Source organism: Corvus brachyrhynchos, unplaced genomic scaffold (assembly GCF_000691975.1).
Source record: "Corvus brachyrhynchos isolate BGI_N302 unplaced genomic scaffold, ASM69197v1 scaffold239, whole genome shotgun sequence".
In the NCBI taxonomy this organism is placed as follows: domain Eukaryota; kingdom Metazoa; phylum Chordata; class Aves; order Passeriformes; family Corvidae; genus Corvus; species Corvus brachyrhynchos.
The window spans coordinates 9,921,830-9,945,895 of record NW_008246057.1 but is presented as its reverse complement, the minus strand read 5'-3'; the positions used below and the strand labels follow the sequence as shown (position 1 = coordinate 9,945,895).

Genomic DNA, 24,066 nt, shown 5'->3' with positions numbered 1-24,066 from the left:
ACCTAGCTAAGTTACTAACCTTCACTCTCAAACTACCAGTACCACTGGCTCAGTAGCAGATATGAGCCAGTGATATCAGGAGGGGCATACAGTTACACAAGATATATTTACAAGGTAAGTTCAAATCTCTCTGCATTCTGCTCTTAGTACTTAGATAGCATGCAACAGTAGTTACTACTATAACTGATATATCAGCTTTGCATATACAATATTAACATTCATAATAGAGTTTTTAGAAGACTTTTGGATGAATAGTTAGAAACTGGGGAGTGGGGCGAGAGAAGGGACTCCCAAGAATCAAAAACAATGAGTAGAAGGAATAAAAAGAAACAGTCAAAATTCAGCACTGGAAAAGGCTAATAAACATGTGCTCTAGAAATGTCTACTTGGGTTTGATTTGCATAGCACAATTCTCTTCAAAAGGAGAGGGAGTGTGTTGAATAGAAAGATTGGAAATGTTGAAAATGCTATAAAATTATTTGAAATAAACAAGAGCAGGGAGAAGAGACAGTATTCGCAAAGATAGATAAACAAGTATGTCATAGAAAAATATTGACTATTGACAAATACAGTGGAGAACAGGCTGGCAGAAATACCTGGAATTGTTCACACACATTATTGAGTTCTAAATCAGCTATAGCCATTTGTTAATAAACTTTGAGTGTCAAAACAGATTGCTTTTGGAAATAATTTGCTTGATACCCAGCAGCCAACAGAAAAAGCTTACAATTTGTCAGGACGCATAAAGATTGGGGCTGAGAATAAAAATGAGATTACAGTGATACCACATAAATCAACAGTAAAGCTTTACTTGGAGTGTTCAGTCATGGCTACACAGCTTAACAGAGATATAAATGAAATAAAGGATCCAGAAAGTGACAACAGAAACCATTAAACTGCAATTACTTCATATCTTCTAGCCCAGAGTTAAGTAAGAAGGCACATTATAAAGGAGGTTAACTGGATTCTCCTGCACACTATTTGCAGCATCCAAACAAGAGAATATTCAATGAGTAATGTTAAAATGGTAACAGAAAGAAATTATAACAGATACAAATTTTCACGCTTCAGGAAAACTAAGTATCAACCACTAAACACCTGGGATCACAGAACACTCCTTGGATAAGTATTTCTGCCAGTGACTAAGTAAGATTTTGGTGTCTTTCTGTTCCGTGTTGAGGCCACCACTGGAGACAAGATATTGACTTGCAGTGTCTGACTCAGTCTGACAGTTACAGTGCTTCATTGTTTTAATTGCAGCCACAGATCACAAAAGAGCTGATACTAAGAGTATATTGTTAATATCGATCATTATTGTGATAATTGTGTGAGGCATTGCTCACACCATTTTTAAAAATTACAGTTCTCCAGGTAGAAAGCAAAGCCTTCTAAAAAAATGCTAAATATTTAAAACTAATAGGAACCATTTCAAGACAAAAAGACATAGACAAATGAAATTTTCTCAGAAAACTCAAGAGCCTCAACAATTTGTCTTTATCAGGTGTACCTTCTTAACATGAATGAGACTATGGATTCTAGACCACTGAAGACCCTGAGATTGGCTCAGCTGGTGAGAGCACAATGCTAACTACGCCAAGGTTGTGTGGGTTCAATCCCTGCATGGGCCATTCACCTAAGAAATGGATTTGATGATCCCTGTGGGTCCCTTCCAACTCAGAATATTCTGTGATATCAGAAACAGTTCTTCCTGACAGGAGCATAACCAAGATTATAATTCAAATGCTGGGAACCCTTTGACATGTTAACAAAAGAATCGTAAATACAGCCCAAGTCCACGTCACCACGGTCCTTCCTGTCACTTTTATTCACAGTGCCCTTAAATACAGGCTTTCCTTACAAAAGCCTGTGCATGCCAGGAAAGCAAAATGTTGTGTTGACAAAGTTCACTCACACAGGCTCTGATCAAGGCTATGCCGTAGTCTGCCTGTTTGATCCCTGATTCATTCACACCACTACAATACAGAAGGTGCTTGGCTGAATCTTGTGTGAAAACAAGCTTTCTGCAAAAGTGACAATAACAGAAGTCTATATAAAAAAAAATAAAGGACAGAGGAACTCAATTATTGATAAAGGAGGGGAAAAATCTCACTGATGGCAAAATCCATAAAGCTTCTGGAACTTATTTTTAACAGACTTTTAATTTTTTTTAAACAATTAAGCACAACCACATAAGCTGTCAGTTTTTTTCCAATAGCTGTCTTCTGCCTTTCACCACAAAAAAATCATAATAAAAAAACAAAGCATGGGTAGCTTTACTCAGACCACAAATCCTATTGGGTGTCCTTGATTATTATCCTTCTACTATCCACTTTACAAATACATTTCCTTAACACAAGAAAATCCACTGCTATTGAGTTAAAATCCACTTCCTGTTAATGGGACTGTGTGAAATTTGGTCATAAACAACTAGAATGACTACATTTTGGTTTAGACATTTCCTAACTTTGCTTCGCATGAGTTTTTTAATTATGTGTGAATTGTTTGCTCTGGGACTCCTTCTAGCAAAAGAGAGTCACAGAATCTGTGAGGAGCTACAGGCTCAATGGTAATACATACCAATACACAGAACAGAAACACTTGAGAAATTCTATTCCTGTCATCTCAATGATCCACTGCTATTGAGTTAAAATCCACTTCCTGTTATAATCATAGATGCCTCAAGCACAGTATAGGCTACAGTTTAAGCAATGATTTCAAAATTTGGCCTTTCGTTTTAGAAAGATCTCACCTAACGATTTAAACCTCAAATAAATATACCAGTGTCCCTTAGTACTTTTAAGATGCCTTTTCACATCTAATATTAAAAAGCACACCTTACATCTTACTTGAAATGGTTTCCCTAAAACTACTGACTTCAGTTTATAGATACTAAGACTTTCCAGTTTGCAAAGAGTTAAGTGCTCCTCATTTGAAAAAAGAGTTTTCTTCATGAAAAAGCTTGTTCATTATGGTCATAACACACTGTATTTCAACAAAAATATTTTTGTTGAATCTAATTTTTAATCTAACAAGTCTGTTTTCTTAAAATTAGCATAATCACATTTATAATTTTGTTTGTGTTTATACATTTTAAAAATTGAATTAGATATCATGACTGAGTTAAGAGGTTTGAAATGGCTACCAACAAGCCATTGTAATAAAAACACTGCTGAAATAAACTTTCCTGGACATCTTTATTATTCTTTGAATTTGTGTTCACAACCAATGCAAACATCTGGTGTTCACACAAAGCAAAAAGAAAAAGGTCCTACTACAGAGACTTCTGTAGTACTTATAGTACTGTAGCTAGTGAGCTTCCTATAGGACATTCTAAAAGTGTCTTAACTAATTAACTGAAGAAAAAGCCCCTCAAGAGCTATTAAAGTCTCTCTTCCTACAAGTACTGGAGGGTCAGAGAGCATACCCAGAAAGTATGCTTACTGCTCCTAGATATCTCCCTAAAACTATAGAGAAAAAAAATAATTATAGCTAAAGATTATCACATTGATTAGCACCACTGAGAGAAATTAAAATAGTCTTTCATTTTAAATCCCTAGAAATTATACTGTTCTTTATCAGGTACTAATTGGTACAAATATTAAAAACTGCTGGAATAATTTTCAAGCTTTTGCAATATTAATACACCTACCATCTGATTTTGTAATTTTTCAACATTACTTTGAAGCTCCTGTAGCCAATTATATAGTGTTATTATTAATTACAGCTTGCAGCTTGAAATACAGTGCTATCAATGAAGTTTTATCTGCATAAATATGAAAATAAAACTTAAAATTGAATTAAACTGTTTACCCTTAGTGAGGGTATGTTAGAATATTATTAGTAGTGAAAATTAATTTGTTATGCCTGAAAACAGCCTATAAAGCAGAAATATCTCTGGGGAAAAGATTACATTTCATGTATTGTATTTCTTTCATCTCCATGTTGCAAGATTTTTTAATCTTCTATTAAACACTATCTTGGGGCTGGGGGAGAAGTCCATTAATCTTACTTAACAAAATACAGAAAGCTGTAGCTTTATATCAAATATATACAGAGATTACTGCAGGAAATGTGAATTAATCTTAACAGCAATACATCTTATTTCTAAACTATCAATGTCTAAGTGGAAAGGAAATGTTACACCCCTTAAGTTTTATTTTCCTGCTCAAACCTCCCTCCCCACTTCCCAATAGACTTCCACTTCCTCCATAGAAATTTTGAAGTCCAAAAGTTGTTAAAGGTAATTCTGCCTCTCTGGAGACATTCAAGGCCCACCTGGACATATTCCTCTGTAACCTGCCCTGGGCGACCCTGCCTTGGAAGGGCATTGGACTAGATGATCCTCAGAATCACTTTTAACCCTAACTATTCTGTGATTCTTCTGTGAAGAAGAAATCCAATAATTTGCAGAAAAGCAGAGGTACAATGCACAACTGTATACACACTAAAAGAACTGGCAAGAGACAAACACGGTTGAAGAACTATGTCAAAGAAATGTCACACACCATTCCTGATGTAAACAAAATATAGCTACCCATGTTGAAGTCTAAAACAAATAAAGCTACTGTAGCATTCACTCAGCACATGCATTCACTATCATTATTATATAGTTTTCATTGTCACTGTAATGATAAAATGTTATGAAAGATCATAAAGTAACTGTAGTCTGTCCTCAGAAAAATGCTGTTAACTGCAATGTACCAGTATAAAAGGAGTAGGTAAAACTACAGAATGTTTTTCCTAAAAACATGTATTCAAGGTCACACCCTGATATTAAGTGAATCATTCTCTTCCAGGATAAAGCAGTCATGACGCTGTTATTTTGACCAGTCAAAAATTTAAAAAATGCTCTTTGATTAAATGCTCTTTGCTGTCTTTACACCTCTGGTAAGACATGCAAAATCAACTTACAAGCGAAAACGGGCAAGCAGCGCTGAAGTTTCTCACTTGTTCTTAATGATCAGCTCTGTTACCTGCCTTTATCATTTTTGCTTCCTCTTCTAAGAGTGTCGTGTTTCACTGCCAGTACCTGTCAGCAGTTGACCAATAGTGGACAATAAAATCTGTTGTGTAGCATTTCATATCTTATTTGTAGATTTGTTACATTTTCCAGTACAAACATCGCACTAACTGAGCAAGTATTTTGTACACAAAGAGATTTGTCTGAATCAAATGCTTTTGTATTCTGGAAAATAAAAAAAAGGAAAAGCATCTGATGATTTTCTCTCTAATGGTAAATTCATTTGGTTTCTAATAACAGGGGGAATGAACCTTTAAAAGAAAGTTGGACTAGAAACTTTCCAACATTTCTTTGGTCAAAGATAATGAACAGTAAGTAAACTGAAGACTAATATTTAGCATGACAGTTTAATGAGGACTTGGTAAAATGTGCTTCCTTTTTTTCTCCATTTTAGTTTGTATCAGTGAATCAAGTTTCAGTTTAATGCTTAAACTCTTAAGCAATTAGTATGAATTTATTCGTTTGGTCAATGTACCAAAATGATTTGATCATGATGTCAAAATGATTACAATGGTATCATTAACTTTTTAATGGGAGTAGAAAATGCTATAAATTTAATCATTGTCTTCAAACAATGCATGGATGAATGAGTTGGAATAATCTCCTTCCAATCGTTGTCATGTAAAATATTTAATTTCCAGCTCTGCTTTGTCCCAGACAGGATCTTGGTCATTAAAATGAGAGCAGATTTTGATATGTAATATATTTGGTGACATGTCAGGGTGGCACCACTTTGACCTTTTCAGTATTCCACATTTCATTTGGCAGCCTGTTTCTTCCTTTTGCTTCTGTTACTGATCAAGAAATAGAAGTAGAACAGAGAGCCAATCAAACTAGAAATTAGAGGCAAAGAGTCAAAATTACATTAAAATATAAGTTCATGAAATTAATCTCTATTTTAAAAATATGTAAAACCATAGCCCTTTTTCAACTCTCAACTTTAAAAAACAATACAAATAATAAACAAAAAAAATCAAGTTTTCCTATTTATATTTTCATGTCTGCTATCTCATGTCCTCTCATACAATAAATTTTTTTCAGAAGTGAATATATCAATATTTTTCACATCCTTTCCTCAATTTTTTTTGATTTTCATTATGCTGATCTTCACATTCATTTTGCTTCAAGTTGTTGGCTACTTATCTTAAGCAGGACACAAAGTACTCAGCAAGGAATTGAGCTGTCCTGTACATTTGTGTGCCAGGTGCACAAGAGGCATAGTGTCCTAATTAGGTTCTCTTAACGCACAGTTTATTAACACAGAGCTGGTAAGTTTTGTTGTTGTGTGCAGTCTTATACCATGTGATGATTTCTATAGACTCTATAGTCTCAGGCCTCATAGTTAGATGCTGTTCAGTTTCCATTTTGAAAGCATTTCCAGCCCTATGGCTCAGATGAAAAGTATGAGGGCAGTGGATAATGGGATCAGGCTGGAAGGGACATCAAAAAATCATTCCAGCCCCGAGCAAGAGCTAAGTACACTTACATAATCACTGGGCAGGTGTTTGTCTAATGCATTTTCCCAGATCCTTATCAATGGAGGTTCCAAAATGTCCCTAAGCAAGCTGGTATAATACTTAACCTCTCAAACATTAAAAGGGGCTTTCTCCAAATCTAGACAGAATCATGCTACAGATTAATTCCATTACTTCTGTTTACATACACTGTATGTTGATGAACAAGTGGTCCTCTACCTTTCTGCAAGAGCCTATTTGAAAACATTCTTTTCTATCACCTTCTCTTCTTAGTCAACTCTTCCTCAGGCTAACTAAGCCCCCCCTGCTCAGTTGCTTCGCACAGTCCACATTTTCAATATTTGTCTTTGTTCTTGCTTGCTTGAGGAGTTTCCCCTTTTCTGAAGTGAGGGACAAAATCTGTACTGAGTCAAAATGATGTTCCACAGCAGACAGACAAATTGGAGGATTACTCAAATTATTTTACAGATGGTATGTCCGTCTGCGCATTCCATTAAAACATGAGGAATATAGGTTACAATTTACTATCATCCTTGCATCATTTTTTTAAACAGTATTTTCTGACCAGTCTGTCTGAATTCCCCATTGTACAGATCCTTCTTGCAGAAGCCAAATGTCTTCTGGTGTCTCAAATTTGTCCTTTTCCGGACACTGTTTTCACAGTTGGACTCAAAGGATTTCTCTAGGTGCTCTCCTAGTCCTAGTCTTAGTCCTTCTGCCCTTAAAGTAACCTCCAGATTTTACAGTAATCTTTGTTTCAAGGCCATCTGGGTTAAACATGAAAACATTGGCTACTACCTGATGCAATTTAAACAACTGCCAAATACCACACAACATACTCTTTCATTTAAACAGAAATAATTGCTTATTGCTTTCTGAGCAAAATTTTCTAAATAGGGCTGCATCCAGCCTATTTACACCTAGATCACTGTAGAATACTGTGGAGAATACTGCATGTGAAAATTGAGATAACACTACAAAATTTGAGAGGTGTGACACATCAAACGCTTTTTCTCCAGCTATAACCTGTTATCCTGTCAAAGAAAATTATTAGATGGATTTGATACTGCTTGTTCTTGACAATTCTGCATGGGTTATCAATCATGTCCCTGTGGTTACATATGATTTACCTGATTGTTTACTTGAACATTTTTCTAGGAAATAAAAATTACTTGTCTGTGCTGCCTCTGCTTTCCTTCTTCAGAACCATTGGAGTCCCTGATACCCACAATAGTTGGTAAGTTGCTGGGAGCACAGAGGTTGACAAAAATCAGGTGTTCTAGTAGAAAACATAAATCATAAGCAGGAAAAAAAAAATCAAACCACAAATCACTAATTATTATGCTTCTTGGTGTTACACAGATTTTGTAATATTTAGGACACCTATTCATGATTTTAACTGCTTTGAATTCACAATTCTGTTAATAATGTTTATTTATGCTATTAATTTTAATTATTTATCAAATTACAATGGTGGGTTTTTTCCAGGATCAATGAAGATCCAACTGACACAAACTCAAGTAACTGTGATTATAATTACAGTTTTTGCTTGCACCCATCTGAAGTTCTCTCATACTCCTGGAAATGGGAAACAGTAAAAGGTCCTGTATTTTATTTTTTTGCTTTCCTAACTCAGAACTAGCCATGTTGCAGATGGTTTCAGGAAAAAATGATTTTTCAGCCAATGAATCAGTGATTGTCTGGGGAAGCCAATCTATTTTCAATAGATGAACCATCTCTTTTAGATATGAATTGTGAAAGAATTTTCCATGCCTTTGCTAACTCCAGATCAAAGCAATGTACAGTAGACATCTTTGGCTCTCCCATGAATTCACCTAGGAGCTGACAGCAATGACCAGAAGCTAGAAAAAGAATATTTATCAGTTAAATGATTGAGCATATTACATACACTGATTCCCTAATGTTGAGAATGGCTGTAGTTTCATTCTACAGCCAGGTTCTTACAAGTAATCACTTACCTTTATGGTTCAAGCATAAGTACCTGAAACACATGTGTTCCTTCCCATATGATAGATGCTCTTTATATTCACATGCAGTTAGTGAAAGTGGGAGACATTACCATATTTTGTCACCCAAGCTGATTCAAAAGAGCTGGAGTTTATATGTACATGCCCTGGAAGTCAAATCTAGTAGATTAACCCAGGCTTTCTCAGGAAGGACATGAAGATTGTTTGCGGGGGCAGTTGTATGTCATTTAACACTGTACTGGGTCAAAGACCAATTCCACCCTCTTTCAAACCTCCTGATACTCATCATCTTATTCCTTGGTGTCCAAAACCTACAGTTCCTGAGAAACAGCCATTTTTGTCAGGCCAGAAAAAACTATGAAAGTGTGAAAAAAAATTTTTCAAGATCAAAGGGACTTAAATATACTTCTTATAATGCCTGTATTTGTACAGCACATTTTATTGTAGAGGAAAAATGACAAGGTTATGTCTTTTACTTCAGAGTGGAGGGGTTTTGTTGTTTTTAAAATTCATCAAAATTAAAACCTCTAGGTTTATCCATGCTGGAACAGGAAAAAAGCTCTCACTGGACTATAATTTTCCTAAGATAAATCAAAAATTGCATTTCCTCAAATCTGGCTGTAGTTCAGCAGATGGTTGCTTTTTGCCCCTAACTCATCAAGGAGGCTGCCCTTTCCAAAAGGGTCAAGAGATATACATTTTCTGCCTCTTTTCTTAAATTGCTGCTAGAATCGTCACCTTGGCAGACATGCAAGAAGCAAAATCACCCCCTTGAGTCCAGGTAACATGCCCACAGTGTTCTGATCACACTGCATACACCTAAGCAGAACTGAGCGATGCTCTGCAACTCAGCAGCTCTAAATACCAGACCTGATAAACACACACTCACCAATTTCTCTGGAGATCTGGGTGAACGCCTCCACACCGCTCTCTCCATAGTTGCCTTCGGAAGCCAGCGTTGAGACATAATTCCACCCAAGGGCCGTCACGATGTCAACCATGGCCTGTGCCTGGTAGGAGTCTGGCGGGACCACTCGAGAGAAGTAGTCATACCTGGTGTTATCGCTCAGTTCTGGAGCTGTAGATGCATAGCTGATTTGAGGTATCTGCAAACAGAATGACAAGTCATGCAAGCCAATCTAATAACATTTTACAGTATTTACTTGTACGTTTGAAATGCCTGTAATAGGTTATACACGGGCATTGTGCAGAACCAAATATCTTGTTTTAATTAAATCAGCTGATCAGAAAGCATCTCAGGTTTCGTATAATGTCAGTCAAGCTTTATTGTGTAACACTCTCACCAAGAAATAATGCATTCAGCCTTGCTCCAGATGTCATGATTGTTGACATGTAAATGTAACAACTTCTTTTTTCATTCTGGCTCTAATATAAACAAGTGAAGTAAAAAAATAGGGGGGAAAGAAAAAGGAAGAATTCTTACCATAACGACAGAAAATGAAAAGTTCAGTTATGATGACTGTGATTCTTGAAATTTGACTAGGAAAATGTGGCCTATTTCCATTTTTTTATTTTATTTATGTATATGAATATATGTGCTCCCATCTTATAACTATTTTTCAAGCTTTCTCTGTCATAGGTTTTTCATTTTCCAGTTTTAATAGTGCATTGTGTGCGATTTAAGAACGTGAAGGCTATGTCTTAATTAGCAAAAGCTATCTGATGAAAAAAAAACACACCTAAAAAAGTTACCTGTCTTTGATATTCATATAGAGAAGGAGAAAGGTTACAAGGATGGTAAATTTCATAGAAAACACCTCAATATTCTTAGTAGGAAAAAACCTAAATAACTGAAACACATTTTAAAATACATTATTATTCTCTTAGGAAAAAAAAAAGAAGGGTGGTTTTCTGTTAACTCTTATATAGGTGGTTCAGCAATGTCCAGAAGAGACATTGCAAGCAATACTTACTTATTTGGAAGAATATTTTAGTGCAAGAAAATTTAATTAACATTTATGCTAACTTTAAAGGAGAATTATTTTCTTATTTAAAATGGTAAAACTGATGAAATAGTCATTAGCTTGAAACAAAAAGATACGCCAAATACTGCATTGCATTGTGATCTGTATTAATAATAGGTGCTTAATTCATGTCACGAAACATAAAATAGTCTTCAAGAGAGCAATCTGAATGGAGTTCCTGAACTGATTCTGTTGAGAGCCGAGTTTTGGAGCACCAGGCAACAGGTGATCTGTCAGATGTTAGAGTAGAAGTTTTCAGTGCAACTGTTATGTCGTGTACAGTGCTTCCTCATGAGTACAAACTGAAAAAGGAATCTGAAGCAAATGTAAGGAATTCAAATAGTCTGGTCATTAACCATACCTGCAGAGACAGTGTAGACTCTTACAGCCTGAAAAAACAGTTCATTGCTTAAGGGTTGGAACAATCATTTCTCAGTCAGAAACTAGCAAAATAAACTCTTATGTATCTTGGCTGTATTCTTCTTTAGCAAATTTTCTGCACATGGCAATGCCTCAGAATAAAAGTCTTAAATGTTGTTATAATAACAAGCAAAGAGAACAGAAAAGAAAAGGAGAGGGAGGATCACAGAAAAAGTTAGAGCTTATATTTCATGGAAATCAATATTCCTAACATAGAAATAATACACCAAGTAAAACTAAAGGATAAATTGTTCTTCTAAAACTTTCCTTGTATAAACTGCCTTTCTTGCAGAAACTGTTTGAAACATCTTTATCTCTTTACAGACAAAATATTTTTGGCCTGTAATAAAACAATTATGCATATTTGGAGCACATATTTATTATGCACAATTTAGAGCCTTTCCAAACTTGCTCTATTACTCTCTAAAACAGTCTTTCTTTCTTTTTTTTTAACAGACATAAAAGAAATAAAGACAACCTTTGTGATTTTACTCATTTTGCTCCTTGGTGTTCCATTTCACAAATATTATGTCATTATTGCTTTGCTGAAAGTTATTTCATCAATAATGTCAATAAAATCAACACCAGTAAGAAATCTTTTAGACCGATACTTTGGCTTTGAAAATCTTGAAGCCTAGACCACAGACTTATATCCATTAACTCCCTCAGTTCCTGTTTCTCTTCAGATGTGAGATGAATAACAAAGCCTAGATATGTGTTTGTAGGAGAATTATTGGTTCAATCAGAGCAATGAGATGTTTCAGATCAATAGACACAATTTATGTACTATGAATATCATTTTTGGAGCCTCGGAAAATGTAGAGAAGAGATGATACTTTCCTACTTTTCAGCTCTTTGCAGTTCAACTTCCTCCCCAGAGTTATTTCTAATAGCAGTGGAAGAAAACAGAAGGTAAATACAGTATAAACACAATACCCTGAAATCACTGGGCACACTAGTAAGCTTAAATCACCACTGTTTTATAACACCTGCCAGCTTTTCACTAGCAGGAAGGAACAATATGCCATGTGAAAGTAAGGAAAAATACACTCTCTAAATAGCAAGCCGACCTTAAGTTTGGAGAAAAAAAAATGGTTCTTCCAATGAAGTATATAATTACTTTACTCATTTCTTCTTGTATATATCCCTCATAGTTATAAAGAACACTATGTTCAAGAATTTTCTCCCCAGAATTGCAGATCTTCCACCCACAAATGCTTCATGGACTTCTTTTTTCTTGAAAGCAGTTTATGCAAAAATAAATAGCAACTTTCTTCCTTGCATGCTTGTAAATGTACAATTGTATATAGCAAGGTCTGAAAAATAGCTTTAACATTTGATAATTTGGGTTATGCTCCAGTTACATAGGAAGTGAAAAGACTCAGAATGAGACTCAAAGAAATTTTTTGGCATGAGGTCAAATTCTTTGGATTTAGTGGTTCAATAATCCATGAATGAAAAACATATACATTAAAATGTAACAACTCTAGTTATGGACTGTATGTTTAATAAGGCATTTTACGTGTCCCCAAGTACATTTTACAAGATGGAGCATAATGCTGCCTAAGCAAGGGAACTGTTATGCTCTATCAATTCAGTAATGTGTGTTTTTAAAACTCCCTAAATACAGACTCTATTTCTACTTTAACTTCCACTGGTCTCTTGAGACCTAAATTTGCATTTTGAAAAAACCTGCAAAGAAGGAGTTTTATTTCTCATTCTAGATTTCTCAATCTATTTTTTCAAAATTAAATGCAATACCTGTAACATTTACATTGTATTTAAGTGGTACATATCAGTGTTAATAGTGTATTTCCTTCTCTTTTGGGGAAAAAAAATATATTATATAACCACATTTGAATTGGTTGTTGCACAACGTCTGTCACATTCACTGACAATTGCTAAAAGCATTCATGTTTGACTGTTAATTGATATAATTTTTCCAATCTTTCCTGCCCTATGGTTTGGCCACTGTCTCCCATTAACCTATAACCTGCTGATAAACTCAACTTCTAGTGGGTGACAGACTTGAAGTCTTTGAAATTATTATACAGATGAATTCATAGAAGTCTTATTTTTATTATTTTTAGACCTTAAACTATCTATTAGATGTTTAAAACCAAAGAATCCTAGTGTTTTAAAACAACATCCAGTTTTAGTTATATCCTGGTCTTAATCCTGATACTTGCTGAACTACTGCCAAAACTACTAGTAATCCTTCAGTCCTTCCATCAAAGTCAGTGGTGGCTTCATTTCATTCTATTTTTCAGTCACTGGCATCAGAAAACTATTTTGCATGCTTAAAAAAATAAAAAAATTTGGAGAAAAACAAACAAAAAACCAAAAACAAAAACAAAAAAAACCCAAACACACACATACACACAAAAATTGCTGATAACTAAGCAGAGCACCTAATCCTTGAAGATACATTCGAGCCAAAATCAGCAGTCCAGAAAGTCTGTTTTTCCTGGATCTTTCTGTATATATCTCCTAGCTGATTTAAAATCTGTCTCTAAAGGTCATCCCTTCCCAGAGGATTAGAGAAGATGGAGCAGGTACTTTCAGAAGTGACTGTCCACAAGCATGATTGTGGCAGCTCTTCAAAGGGAGAATGACATCAGTAGGAGACATGCACCAAGCGTTACTACGAAACAGATTTGTACTTCCTTGTGGAGGAAGTGTGGACAACTTCAGGAGTGTCAAAGGCAGCTAATGTAACTTTCCATTTATTTCAGCCAAGTGGTAAACCACTTTCGGCTCCTCACACACTGAAAACAAAAGCCACCCACTACTCCTGGATCTAGGACTATTCATAGAGGAGCATTCCTATGGATCTCTTCGGCAGGTCCAGTGCTGGCATCCAAACCCTAAACCAGAAAGAGGTGCACTGAGGATGACAGAGGAAACAACATGACCTAGTTGTGCCCTTCCAGAAGAGTGTCTTCACCAAAGCAGGCAGTTTTTAGCATGCTTTCTCTTGAAGTATATGCTCTCCAAGTTCAAGGCAAAAGTTCACTAGAACCCTTTTTACTGAGCTTTCAAATCCATTTGCATGCTACATTTGACAATGTAAAGCATCAGCTGGCCATTTCATATGCCATCTTCCTTTACACAGTTTTCCAGCTGAAAGCATGATTTGGGAACAAAATAGCAGACAGTGAAATGAGCAAAGCTCATAAGAAAAATGACCTGAGAAAGGAATCACCATCAATTGTAAACATTAGACATTATGAGTTACACACACAGCAGTAACTGTGCTGTACAGTCACCAAGAGTAATGGGCTTAAATCACTCATATTTTCAGTTTCACTACCCACTCAGTCCCATCACTACTAACTTTAACATATCAACTAGCATTTTATTTCTCTTTACCATTCTCTCATCACTGAGCAGCCTTTTGGGTTTGGTTTCTTTTTTTTTTTTGAGGAATATTAGCTATAGCACATTAAAAGTAGTAATAATTGCAACTAAAAAAATGAAGTCAATAAACTTTAAGTTAATGACTACTCAATATCAACTGGCATTTTACTGCCAACTAATACAGCTTGCAAAGGAGTTAAAGTACTTGGAATAAAATTTGACTTTGGAAACATGTTTTCAACTTGATGATTCTTTGAATTTTAAATGTCTATAATTAATCATTAATGGCCCTGTCTCTTCAAGATTTTTATTCCCTCTTCTGTACAGTAAGAAAGAGTTCTTTGCGAGTACCAAAACTTCATAGCAGTGAAATTAATCCTCAGGGCCTAGATATTGAACAGCTGCTGGAGGAGAGCTGAGGTCACCACACTTTGGCTATTAGTGACATTTATAAATTGCCATCAGACAGAGCACCATCTTAGTTTGCTTCTGTTTCTGAAAAACATCAGCCTGCAACTCAGTAGTGCCAAAGTCATTCAGGGAGGACATTGAGGATTCAAAAGAGATTGTAAAGCTTAATAACGTCCTACTCTATACCAAACAGTACTGAAAATGTCTTTCATTATTACTAACTATCGGAGAAGATGAAATGCACCCTGGAACATTTCTCTCCACTGACTATAAAGGGAGCCTGGGACATTAATTCAACTATTCTACCCACTATGTAGAACACTAGTGTAAACAGCTACGTCTTCCATTGAATCTCACAATCCCACTCACTTTGGCTACACATGATTATTAAGATGCCTTATTTCCAATTTTGTCCTATGATGTGTTCATCCTTCCCTCTATGGCAAACACTGGAGAGGTCACCCATGTCGTCATTAGATACCTCATTTCATTCAGTTCAGAATAAACCAATATTAAATCACCCTGCAAAGATCTAATGCTTGAAGACTCATTAACGCCTTTGGAGATGTGAGATGCCCCATTCAATGCTCAGAGCAGCTGAGCAGGGTGACACCTTGACAACTCCACCAGCTACAAACCAACTCTGCTAGAGCTGATTTTATGGAAAAATTTCAACATATGAAGTTTTTTGAATCAGCCTCATTCTGTGGATTTTACTGTGAGGAGGAGTGATCCAAAACAATATATTTTCACAGTAGATAAATTCATGTATTCATGTATATTTATAAACTCAGGCAATTCTAATATATATTTATTTAGATGAATACATTGTCCCTGGATGTTAAGGACACTCAATGACAATGTTAATCATGTGTCAAGCAATGCATGTTGTTGAGGAGTTATCACAGATTTCTATCTCTGCCCCCCCAAAAAATGTTGATAATAACTTGAACAAAAGCAAGAAAAACACAGGTACGCTTTTCACCCAGATGAATACAATTTAAAATACATTTAGTTCAAAAATTTTAGTAGAATTTAAAAAGCTTTGGAAACTGAAAGAAGAAAAGTATAACCAGAAAGCTGTCATTAGCTGACTTCACTTGGTAGGCAGGATTTTTTTAAACTCATTTGAATTATTCCAAGTCATTCTACTTGCAGTAAATATCACAGCAGTTCCTGTCAAGGGTGCTTGCAATTCATACACCTAATGAAGAGGAGGTAATGGATAGGTCACTTAAAATATTTTGGAAGTTCCACATATATTTGTACAGGTTTTGTGCAAAGATATGGGGTTTTGTGATAAAATGCAACATATCTGGGTTTTGCCCCAAATACAGGAAGAAAAGTTATCTATCATACCTAAATGTTTCAGAGCAAGAACTGGTAGATTATTTTACTTTTCTTTTTCTCTTTCTATTTGTCTTTCATTCGGTTTACTTCTGCTGCCAGTTACCTTCTGAAGACATATTCCTGAACAGAACATAACTTCAATGATCAGCACTGATCTTTTCATGAAAGCACATAGATGAGAATCAATGCAGCTCCATTTGTTGCCAAAGAAATTATTTCTGCAACTGTCATAAGGTGGTCTAGTATGTGAAAAATTGCAGAGACAGATGCAATCGCTAGCCCAGTGGAAATATGGGGGTAAAATCACACGTGGAAATCCTCTTTCATTACTGATTTTCTCTTTTTTTCCCCTCCACTGTAAACACAGTAATTATCTATCATACTTATTTCTGAGAATATTGCTGGTGGTCAAATGGACTAGCAACTACAGTAGTCTGAATAGACTGAATTACCCTAGTAAAAGTAATTTTTTTAGTTAATACATATAATTATATAGTATCAGATAACGGGCTGACAAACTATTAAAGTTCCATTGCATCAGCACCTGCCAGAAAGTATCTTTCACAAAGTCTAACAAGACATGCTCCAGCAGATGTATTTCAGTTTAAGACCTGCCGTTCAGCCCTGGTAGAACAGGATGCGACAAAGCAAGAATGTGTATAATATAAAGTATGTAATATTAAGTGTTTGAATTTTATTAGGTTCATTCCAGTGGGTTGAAGTAGGTCAGGGACTCATTAGAAGTCATTACTTTTAATTATACACAAGGGATACTATGGAAAATAATGTGGTATCTCAATCTCAAATCCCGCAATAGATACAGCATTTACAAAATAAATTCACCACTACAGAAAGTATGGGATGCACATAGGGCCAAAAATCAAAAGAATATTTATGCATTATGAACATTTTTACAGCTGAAGTACATCTTGTCACACTGTGCAACACTGTGTAACTCCAGAAGGATGAGAATCCATCTAAAGACAGCTTGAATTGTCATCAATGTTCTATGCAAGAGAGTCTATTGATAAATGTTTAACAATGGCATTTTCTCAGTATGGGAGCTCTATCCCTATTTCCACATCATTTTAAATCCTGGGGTTTTCCTCTCTGAAAACCAACTGGGTTAAGCAGTTGCACATTAAATTATCCACCATCTTTAGGCAGCCCATTTCTAAATATTTTAAGGCCAGCTGAGGTCCAGGCGCTGAATGATAAACGGAAGAAGCAGCAGATCAAATGAGAAATATTCATACTGAGATCAAATCACAAGGAGGGGGGATGGAGGGGACCTTGAGCTTGGGAATTGCTGGTAGCTCTTCCTTTACAGAGCCTTCTGTTCTCCAGTCATCAGATCAAACAGAAAGCCAAGGATGGTCAGATAGCTTTAGGGACTTTTAAACTATTAAAATTCCCTTTCTACTTGTTGGGGAAACCCACACTTAATTATGTGTTTCAATATATTAGACTTGTGTCAGACTCTGCTGAGCACAGTGTGAACTCTGATATTTCAGCTTTTCAAGCTCTAGAGCTTGTCATGTCAGTGTCTGGAAATCTAATCTCTTTTGATGAGTTTGAGAAAAATATACAAAAATGTGCATTCCTTTTAGTCTGAACTAGGAAAGCCAACTTTTTATTATTATTCAGCAGTGACAAATTTACCTAGTACCTCAGAGTATCCCTCAGCCAAAATCAGGTTTCCTTAACATTCATTTGATAATTTGTACCATGGAGAGCACAGCAAGCAATTTCAGAGCCTCGCCCATGGGTTCATGCACTCATCCAAATTTTTCTGATTACAGAGACCATCACTATGGAAGGAAGTATGAGATACAGGAAGAAAGGGAAAAGCATTGGAACAGACTGCCCAGGAGGTGGTGGAGTCACCATACCTGGAGGTGTTCAAGACACGACGACATGGCACTTAGTGCTATGCTCTGGTTGACGTGGTGGTGATCAGTCAAAGGCTGGACTCAATGACCTTAGAGGTCTTTTCCAACCTTAATGAGTATGTGAAGGGGGGAGTGCTCTCAGCAGGATGCAAGATGGGATGGTCTGCTTAAGGGACAACTCTGGTCTTTGCATTCACTTTTTACTGCTGCAAGGCCAGTCCAGCTTACACGACTGGCTGAGCAGTAGTGCTGTCCTTTTGCTATCCATGCTACTACCTTAACATCATGAGATACAAGTGATTGAAAAATATCATAAGGAGGAAAAGTAAATTTTGTATTCTTGACATGTCTCTCCACACTGTGGACAACATGAAGATGTGTAAACAGGGCTCAGCTGGCCAGACACATATGCCCAGTGCTTTAGTGGGTGCTTTCACGTGTTCTACAGTACACTGCCTACACTTCAGCTCTAGGTCAGAAAGCCCAGCTTTCCAGTCATCTCTCTGTCCCATGCTAATGACTTGGATACCACATATCATAATGCATTAAGGAAATCCCTGAGTCACCAAAGCTATGGATTCCTTTCACAGCACATACAATTCATATGGGATTATAAAGCATCATCTTAAACCAATAAACTACAGACTTAGAAGAAGAAAAATTAAAAGTATCTCTCTTTTGTTTGTGTCCAGATGAATTTTCTTTGATTCTTAACACAATCAAACTTGGCTGTTAAACAATTTTACCTTGAGTTTTTAACCTTAAAAGTTATAAAACATTAGCCAGTACCAAGCCATTTCCAAAATGTTCAATATTTCCTGTATTACCACAGTGAAATGCTAAGTATAGTTGCTACCAGTAGAAAACTTGAAGAAGAAAGCAAAATATTTACAGAGGAGAATGAGGTGGAGGGGGGCGGGAAACAAAACAGAAATACTGATTATGTTAATTATGTGATAAAATTGATTTAAAATAAAAGAAATAACCTAGTGCTCTCTTTCCTTGTGCCTAACGGTGTCAGTGTCTGAAAGCTTCCAAAGTACAACCTGGCTGCCAAGGGGCTAATCTTACTTGTCCCTTTTGAAAATCCCAGGCTTGCAACACAGAAAAGCAAATGTAACTGCATTATCCACCACCTGGGGATTGTTCACAAGAATAACTATCCAATCTTAGGCTAGAAAAAAGAAGTCTTGTAATTCAGGCTCAGAAGTACATTGTACAAAGTACAAAAACATGCCTTTCCCTCTACCTCCACCAAAAAGATATATTGAAACCTGCATGTCCAAGCAGATACAGCAGCTTTGTACCCACCATTTCCACCAAGGTATCCTGCAGACAGACTTTGGGGTCTTCATGATGGACATGGCTCTCTGGAGACTGATCCACAGCCAAAGAGGCATAACAGCACAAACACTGCTAAGATTAGCAAGACAATCAACTTTCACAAATACCTGTGTTTCATAAATTTTGCCATTCCAATAGGATAGGTACAGCCTTACAAATCATACTCAACACGCACAAACAGATCACAACACAAGGAGGCTGTGCCCATGGTCAGGGGTATAAGAACTACTTCTGAAGTCTGAACTTATCCACCACAGGTTTTGACCCTATCAGCAGCCATGGGTAAAGTTTCCAAAAAGTAAAAATGGTCAGGAAAGTCAGGAATTCAGAAGAAATTATTATACTTTTATATAAAAGTACTTTATGTATGTATAATATACATACACATATGCACACACATATTGCATATGTTGGGCTTTTTTTCTTTCCTTTCTGATCGAGCAGTTAGTGGTTTATACTTCCCCACTGCGGAGGCCACCCAAATTTTATCTCTAAGCTGATATTGCTACTGACTCAAATTGAACAAGATGAGCTTTAAGAAAAGCACAGACTAAGATACTTGAAGAAACAGAGAAACCTTGCAGAGGTTTCTTACCCATACAGCAATATATTCTCCATTTAAAGGAGATCATTAGAATATGGAGGAAATAATTTTTTAAATCGTGCTATTTCTTCTTGGACCTATTTCTATATATAGCTACATATAAGAAAAAAGGAGAAAATGTCAGGTATATCTCATTCTTCCTTTCTTTCCTCAGACATTTCAACAACCTCTAGTTCCCTCCTGCTCTCTTCAGGATGCTCCCTCTCTTTTCTCTACATGAACAGCTTCTTCCCAGATATCCTTTTTCCTTCACACCTTTTTCCCTACCTCTTCTCACTCTCTTCCTCAACCACAACTTGACTGAACTCAGAAGGGAAAGTAGACAGTGGTTGGTTCCTAAACAGTGATTTAGTATACTCAGTTTGAACTCTGCTTCTCTCCTTTGGTAGCTCATGTTCAGAGATACTCAGTGGAAAGGGCAAAGGGGAACTCCTCTTCTGTGAAATACGGCTGGACAGGGTCACTCCTCCCTCTCATCTACTGAGTAAGGCTTCCTTTCCCACAATAGATATTTTTGCTCTCCGACTGCATTGGGAATACATCCACAAAGTCAGCAAAAGCAGTATTTGATATAGGAAAAAAGCCTATATTGGATGAGCATTTCACATAATTTCTGCAAATTTGCCCTTTCCCTATTTTTATTCATTGCAATTTAACTACAAATCAGTTTACTGTTATCACCACCATACAGCCTTGTTTGAGTGTGTTAGCCTTAGCCTTCCTGGCTAGAGCAATGGAGATTTCCTCCCTAGCTATGACTCTCCAATATCTCTAAGTCCAAATACAGAATGATATATAAGTCCTTTTGAAGGTTCTTAAAAGTCCTCCTCAGTTAGCTTGATCCTGTAAGTCTGGGCACACCATCAACATTCTACTTCAGCAGCTCAGCAGGATGATGAAAGAAGAGGGCCTGAGGAGCTTTCAATAAGTTCAAAAAGCTCCCGCACTCAAATTTTTTCCCATTTCAGCAATCCCAGTAACAACTCACATTTCTGACAGAATGTCAGTAGTCAGAGGCAGATCTTGCTGACAACCACTTTCCAGTGCCCTGAGAAGTGGCTCTCCTGCCTGCCTTCCCACCTGCAGGAATCAGCTCACCTTTGCCATGCAGCACAGCCAGGCACTGCTTCAGTTGGCAGCCAAGGAAACTTTGACCCTGGGGCTCCACACAAACCTTTTTTTTTTCACCTAAAAGGGTTGAAATGCTCATGTCAGCCCACAATGTATTCCACAGTACTGTGTCTTTCTTTAGCAGAATAAGAAACCAATCTGTTCTGTCCTACCCAAATGTTGGGAACGTTAATACTCGTCAGCTGTTGAAGATTTTTCCTATGACTGATGCAAAGCACTTCTTTTTAAACCCAGCTTTAGCACAGATCTTTGGAAGATAACCCCATGCTTACCTGACAGTGCTTCAGTCTGCAGCTACTGTATGCAGTGCATTAGTGCACTGACCAGGAGTCTTTGGAAATCTCTTCTATACTGTGCACAAATGATTTGTATTAGGGACTAGAGTGCCACTTCTGAATACTACAGCAGCTTTTGATGAGTGAACATCTTTTATTTTGAAATTGTTCTCCCTCAGTCTGTTGCTGCATATGTTAAAAGACCCCATCAAAAGCAAAATTACACTAAACTAGATTTAAAAGTGTCAAGTGCATTGAATAAACATTGGAGACATCAAAAGCCTGAGTGGATGCTCCTGACAACAAGTGGTGTGGGAACGCCAGCCTGTGCTGAGTCTGATACAATCCCCTTTCTATCTACTTACTGAAATTGCTTCACAAATACATTTCTGCATATCAATGTCACCTATCCAGTTCCAGGCACTGGAAGAATTGGTTTAAAATTGCCAGATGAAAGATATCAACACATTTTTTTCAATGGAATATCAATGTCATCTACATCTCTTTCAAAGAAAAAAAAAAAAGAAAAAACAACCCACACAACTTTGAAGCATTTGTTTTTGATGTCTTTAGTCTATCTTCACTTTCAGTTTGTAGATCTTACTTTTTTATCACAAAGGCTACAAAGCACTGAAGTTTATTGAAACAGAATTTGTGGGTTCTGTCAACATGTGAGCTGCCTACATAACAGAAGTTCATCACCTTGGAATGGGATTCATATGATACATACTGAGCTAGCCAATCAAAATACCAAGCAAGAGATGTGTCCAAGATCATGTTTCTCTTGTAGTCCAAAGACATCTTCCACACATCAGAGTGGTTCAGATATCTTTTCTCAAAAGAAGTCTGGAGATAAGGATACTATTGACAACTCTATTTAGGTTTTTAAAGAAAAGTTAGTTGCCACTAAGCCCACATTTATACATGTGCATCTTCACTCTTAGTTGAGAGCATTTCTTCTGTGTAGGGCTAATGGGAGATCATCAAGTCCCTTTCCTCTAAGTTAGAAACCAGTACAGACAGAGTTATAGCAAAGGCAAAGTGCGGAACATGGCTCTCATGTCACCTTTAGCATGCATACAGCCAGAACCAGATCACCCAAAGGATTGCTCTAACACTGAAACACTGGCCAGACTGAGATGGGAAGGACTCTCTCACCCTCCCATGGCAGCAGGGCCCTGCCTGGATTGGTTACCTAAGGCTGGAAAACAAGTGCAGCAGACGGAATTGCAGAGCTCCATTCTATGTCTGACCTGGTGCAGGTGCCGGGGTGTGGCCTTGGCTTCTTGAGGTACATTTGACATTGAAAAAAAATTTGCCAAATGTGTAGGAAATAAGGTAACTGACAAGGTGACAGCTTCCATTGGGAAATACAATCACAGAATTGCAAATTCTAAGAGAACTTCACTGGCCAAAATTAGACAGCAGAAGTTTCACAGATCCAAGAACATCTTTACAGATCACAGATTGAGATGCCCAAGTGCCCCTTTACGCACATAAGAGGATTCTGTGAGGTCTTACTTTTTCTCTCTGGGCTAGATAGTCCAAATATAACTCTTCAGATCTATGAAAACAATTAAGGGATACAGTTGTATTATGCAGTTTCAAAATGAACCTGCAAATCACCTGCAAATCTTCTGTGTCAGATTTCTAAAGAATTGCAATTTCAATTCCTACTAGAATAAGAGAATTTCTGCCTGACAGAATTGCCCATACAGGTGAATAAAGTTATTTTCTATATGTTTGTACATCAATCAGTTTCTTATCTCCAAGCATTTTTCTCCTTCCATGTTTTACATTTTATAGCATATGTCCTTTCCATTCACACAAGTCAGCTGAGCCAATAATTAACAATATTTCACTTGTGAGAGAAAAATTTTAGCTTTATGTACACAGGTGTATATTTAGCTTTATATACACATGTGTCACAACAATCAGACTCTTTTTAAAAAGAGTGAATTGTTTCAAATGAACTTCTGCATGCACAGAGGAGAGTTTTGTACAGAATATGCAAGAGCAAAAGCAGAGACACTTCCAGTGCCTGTGCTGGAAGCCAATAGCCTCTGATCCCCTCTACCACCCTCATGTCAAAGCAAAAGGCACCTTCAGACCTGACCCTCTGCACAGCCTGGTGCACACAAGCCTCAGTGCTGGAGTCTCCAGAGCCCGCTCTGTTCTGCAGCCAACTGCAGAGCAAAACCTGATTTTCAGGCAGGCAGTTGGCTGCAGAAAGCCAGGCCCTGGTGCCCTGTGCTCTGCCCTGCTAGCCAACAACTGGCTCGCCGCAGGTGGGAACAGCACACGGTTCCCCGCCGCAGCGCAGCCTGGCTGGAGGCAGAGCACAGCCGCAGTGCCACAGCAGGCTGGAGAGGCACAGCTCACCCCGCTAGAGTGCAGGCAAAGGCTTTGCATTCTTCTTACTACCCCGAGAATGAAACCTCCCTCTGAGCTTCTGCAATTCGGGGAGGGTGCTAGCGCTGTTGCCCCTCCACCCAGCCCTGTGGGATCACAGCCAAGGGCTGCACACATGGAGAGATACGCTGTGTGGGACACATGGAGCATCTCATAACTGCAGCAGTTGAAAGACAGCACTTCTCGGACATGTCCTTCTAGTCAGGGGTATATCAGTGAGAATAAGACACTAAGTGCACAGGTAGTATCGGCACTTTAAGGCTTATAGTCTAAGTTATAGGGGCACAGAAAAGCTCAGCAACTGCTGGTAGCTGGCTGTTGGGGTCTCCCCCCCTGCCATGGAGCCCTGGGAGATGGGCCCTGGGGGGGGGACACGGGGGTTCCCTGCCCCCGGTCAGC

The 24,066-nt window shown here is 37.4% G+C and overlaps 1 protein-coding gene across 1 annotated transcript in view; it reads right to left on the bottom strand.

Annotated features, from left to right (window-relative positions):
- Positions 1-24,066, bottom strand: part of LOC103623494 (metabotropic glutamate receptor 8) — a 278,245-nt gene that overhangs the window by 202,712 nt on the left and 51,467 nt on the right. The window contains exon 3 of the mRNA XM_008642594.2: positions 9,373-9,589. Coding sequence (XP_008640816.2) covers positions 9,373-9,589 — 217 coding nt within the window. The remainder of the gene's footprint in view (positions 1-9,372; positions 9,590-24,066) is intronic.